Here is a 4,297-nt window from a genome sequence, read left to right as displayed (position 1 = left end):
TACCCATGTTTTTTGCCACTTACAGCATTTTCTGTCATTGATCTTTCGCTTACTTCCACCCCCTCTAGTTGTCCGTTCGTTACTCTGGTCGCCACTTCCAGGAGGCTCCAGGAGGGTTCATGCTTGGCTAGCAGAGGACCCCAGCCTTTGCAGAATAGTTTACCTTCCGTGCTGCAAGTTCGTCCATATGCTATTCTTTCTGCCCTGCCTTGGGGAACATGTATGTGGTGTTGCTGGCAATATGTTCGGCATATTCAGTCCCTGATACCAGAACAGTCTCTCAACTCTTTCGTTTTTTCTATTTTTCGTTCCTCTTCTGCTATCCTTCCTCCACTTCAGCATTTGAGGTTCCTCCTCTCCTTTATTTTTCATCCTCTTTCTTTTTCCCTTGTCTTTTCTTTTTCCCTTGTCTTTTCTTTTTCCCTTGTCTTTTCTTTTTCCCTTGTCTTTTCTTTTTCCCTTGTCTTTTCTTTTTCCCTTGTCTTTTCTTTTTCCCTTGTCTTTTCTTTTTCCCTTGTCTTTTCTTTTTCCCTTGTCTTTTCTTTTTCCCTTGTCTTTTCTTTTTCCCTTGTCTTTTCTTTTTCCCTTGTCTTTTCTTTTTCCCTTGTCTTTTCTTTTTCCCTCTTTTCCTTTTCTTTTTCCCCCTCTTTTCCTTTTCTTTTTCCCCCTCTTTTCCTTTTCTTTTTCCCCCTCTTTTCCTTTTCTTTTTCCCCCTCTTTTCCTTTTCTTTTTCCCCCTCTTTTCCTTTTCTTTTTCCCCCTCTTTTCCTTTTCTTTTTCCCCCTCTTTTCCTTTTCTTTTTCCCCCTCTTTTCCTTTTCTTTTTCCCCCTCTTTTCCTTTTCTTTTTCCCCCTCTTTTCCTTTTCTTTTTCCCCCTCTTTTCCTTTTCTTTTTCCCCCTCTTTTCCTTTTCTTTTTCCCCCTCTTTTCCTTTTCTTTTTCCCCCTCTTTTCCTTTTCTTTTTCCCCCTCTTTTCCTTTTCTTTTTCCCCCTCTTTTCCTTTTCTTTTTCCCCCTCTTTTCCTTTTCTTTTTCCCCCTCTTTTCCTTTTCTTTTTCCCCCTCTTTTCCTTTTCTTTTTCCCCCTCTTTTCCTTTTCTTTTTCCCCCTCTTTTCCTTTTCTTTTTCCCCCTCTTTTCCTTTTCTTTTTCCCCCTCTTTTCCTTTTCTTTTTCCCCCTCTTTTCCTTTTCTTTTTCCCCCTCTTTTCCTTTTCTTTTTCCCCCTCTTTTCCTTTTCTTTTTCCCCCTCTTTTCCTTTTCTTTTTCCCCCTCTTTTCCTTTTCTTTTTCCCCCTCTTTTCCTTTTCTTTTTCCCCCTCTTTTCCTTTTCTTTTTCCCCCTCTTTTCCTTTTCTTTTTCCCCCTCTTTTCCTTTTCTTTTTTTCCCTCTTTTCCTTTTCTTTTTTTCCCTCTTTTCCTTTTCTTTTTTTCCCTCTTTTCCTTTTCTTTTTTTCCCTCTTTTCCTTTTCTTTTTTTCCCTCTTTTCCTTTTCTTTTTTTCCCTCTTTTCCTTTTCTTTTTTTCCCTCTTTTCCTTTTCTTTTTTTCCCTCTTTTCCTTTTCTTTTTTTTCCCTCTTTTCCTTTTCTTTTTTTTCCCTCTTTTCCTTTTCTTTTTTTTCCCTCTTTTCCTTTTCTTTTTTTTCCCTCTTTTCCTTTTCTTTTTTTTCCCTCTTTTCCTTTTCTTTTTTTTCCCTCTTTTCCTTTTCTTTTTTTTCCCTCTTTTCCTTTTCTTTTTTTTCCCTCTTTTCCTTTTCTTTTTTTTCCCTCTTTTCCTTTTCTTTTTTTTCCCTCTTTTCCTTTTCTTTTTTTTCCCTCTTTTCCTTTTCTTTTTTTTCCCTCTTTTCCTTTTCTTTTTTTTCCCTCTTTTCCTTTTCTTTTTTTTCCCTCTTTTCCTTTTCTTTTTTTTCCCTCTTTTCCTTTTCTTTTTTTTCCCTCTTTTCCTTTTCTTTTTTTTCCCTCTTTTCCTTTTCTTTTTTTTCCCTCTTTTCCTTTTCTTTTTTTTCCCTCTTTTCCTTTTCTTTTTTTTCCCTCTTTTCCTTTTCTTTTTTTTCCCTCTTTTCCTTTTCTTTTTTTTCTCTTTTTCTTTTCCTTTTTTTTTGTCTCTTTTTCTTTTCCTTTTTTTTTGTCTCTTTTTCTTTTCCTTTTTTTTTGTCTCTTTTTCTTTTCCTTTTTTTTTGTCTCTTTTTCTTTTCCTTTTTTTTTGTCTCTTTTTCTTTTCCTTTTTTTTTGTCTCTTTTTCTTTTCCTTTTTTTTTGTCTCTTTTTCTTTTCCTTTTTTTTTGTCTCTTTTTCTTTTTCTTTTTTTTTTCTCTTTTTCTTTTTCTTTTTTTTTCTCTTTTTCTTTTTCTTTTTTTTTCTCTTTTTCTTTTCTTTTTTTTTCTCTTTTTCTTTTCTTTTTTTTTCTCTTTTTCTTTTCTTTTTTTTCTCTTTTTCTTTTCTTTTTTTCTTCCCTTTTGCTTTTTACCTGTGCACTCCTCAAGGCCAGCCCATGTGTCTGACATGTGACATGTGACTTGGTAACATGTAATTCCCAGCCCCAGGAAGTAGGGTACCCCAGGTAAAGGCCAGGCCCAGGGAGAGATGATGATTTTAGATGCTATCTTCCCCAGATTGCTGATTGGTCCCTCTGTCAGGTGTTGAGAGGTCTGAAAAATTACCTAAGGTAGGTGTGCTCCCTTCTGAGGGGGGGCACCCAGTTGGAAGGAGCACTCCATTAAAGACACAATCATGGGGGATTTTCTCGCTATGAGACAATCATCTTTACCACTGTCAGTGTCTACTAATGTAAATGGAATGAGGCTAACGATTCAGATGCTCCCAGCTGCACCATGGTTCCCCATGGTTTCACGTACTGAAGGTCAGTCCTTTGCTATGGTATATCTATTTATTATTCAGGAAAGTGTTGATCCAATTGTTGGTCCTGTAAAATCCTGTTCTTGTTCACACAGTGGCAGTTTGCTTTTGGAGACCACTACTGATTCTCAAGCACAAATACTGTTAGCAGCTTCGCTATCTGGTACATATTGATGCCCCTGGAATGCTGAAGCCTTCCTGTGGTGTTATTTACATTAGGCTGCTCGTTGGTCTGACAGAGGCAGAAATCCAAATGTACACCTCTGAGGGATGCTGTCCATTGGGTGATGAAAAAAGTAGATGAATCTTTAGTGCCCACATGCACACTCTCACTTTTGCTGGAGTGGCACTTCTGTCAAATACCAAAGCAGGCTATGTCGTTATCATGGTATGACAATACGTACCAACCCCAATACTCTGCTACCAGTGTCATCATTACAACCACATCTGGCCAAATCTGTAACCTGTGGTAGGGATGCTCATGAGCCATTGGCCACCTCCTCTCCACTGTATCAAGTGCAATGGCGACCATGCCGCCGCCACTTGAGATTGTCCTGTGAATACTGATGAACGATCTTTCTGAGATCTTGGCAAAGGAAAAAGTACATTACCCAGTCACTCTCAAGTGGGTAACCCTGCGTTCTACCATCTGGCACCTACATTACTGTTATTGCCACGTCCCGCTCCGTGAAGGACATGGCCATGCAGGCATGCAATCTCAAATTTAGCTTTGCTGTTGAAAAACCGCCCAGCGTCATGGTAGCATCCCCGTCTCCTCCTTGAACTATGTAACGACCCACCTGCTAAATAACCGGCAGGGTGGAAAGGACAGAAGGAATTCTCATGCAAAGACTTCCTATGTCAATAAACATCTGAGTCTTCCTCTGCCACCTGGAAAGTCTTAAAGAAGATAAACAAAGAGAAATGCTCTTCTTCACGAACTCGGAGATCCTCTTCGATGGTCGCACCACATGATACCCTCATCTGGCCGACCTCCGTGACGTCGGTGGGCACCACCAACAGTCTTTCTGCCGTGGGCTCTGCAGATCAACAGCGGGAGAATGCCGACGCCTCTTTATACATCATGAAGTATGATCCTCCTGCCTCTGTGCCCTGTAGCAATGAGTTTTTGAAGGCTGGCACTCAGCAGCTGCTGAGGTGACAACCCTTCATCTTTTCCTGGTCACGAATTTCTTCCAATGGAACGTTTGTGGCCTTTCATCCAACAGCTCTCTTAGAATTGCAGCCTCCACTTGTACTCTGCCCAAAGGAAACAAAATTGCATCCTCACAACTGCTTTGAGCTCTCTCGCATTTCTTCCCAGTCCGCTTTGACCTTGCCCCTGATGACGGCATTCCATCTTGGGGAGAAGTCATGCTGCTCATCTAGGATGATTTAAAAGTCAACCCATCTCCATGACTACCCAGCATAAAGCTGTTGCAGTCCAATTTT

At 39.9% G+C, this 4,297-nt stretch overlaps 1 protein-coding gene across 1 annotated transcript; it reads right to left on the bottom strand.

Annotated features, from left to right (window-relative positions):
• Positions 1–361: 361 nt before the first annotated feature.
• On the bottom strand, positions 362–2,401 carry LOC126320375 (axoneme-associated protein mst101(2)-like; the record flags this gene model as incomplete). Its single annotated transcript, XM_049993818.1, has 1 exon — positions 362–2,401. A coding segment is annotated over one exon (2,040 nt), but the record flags the coding sequence as incomplete, so codon positions are not given.
• Between the last annotated feature and the right edge of the window lie 1,896 nt (positions 2,402–4,297).

Source organism: Schistocerca gregaria, unplaced genomic scaffold (assembly GCF_023897955.1).
Source record: "Schistocerca gregaria isolate iqSchGreg1 unplaced genomic scaffold, iqSchGreg1.2 ptg000718l, whole genome shotgun sequence".
Lineage (NCBI taxonomy): Eukaryota > Metazoa > Arthropoda > Insecta > Orthoptera > Acrididae > Schistocerca > Schistocerca gregaria.
This window is presented reverse-complemented; position numbering and strand designations above follow the sequence as displayed.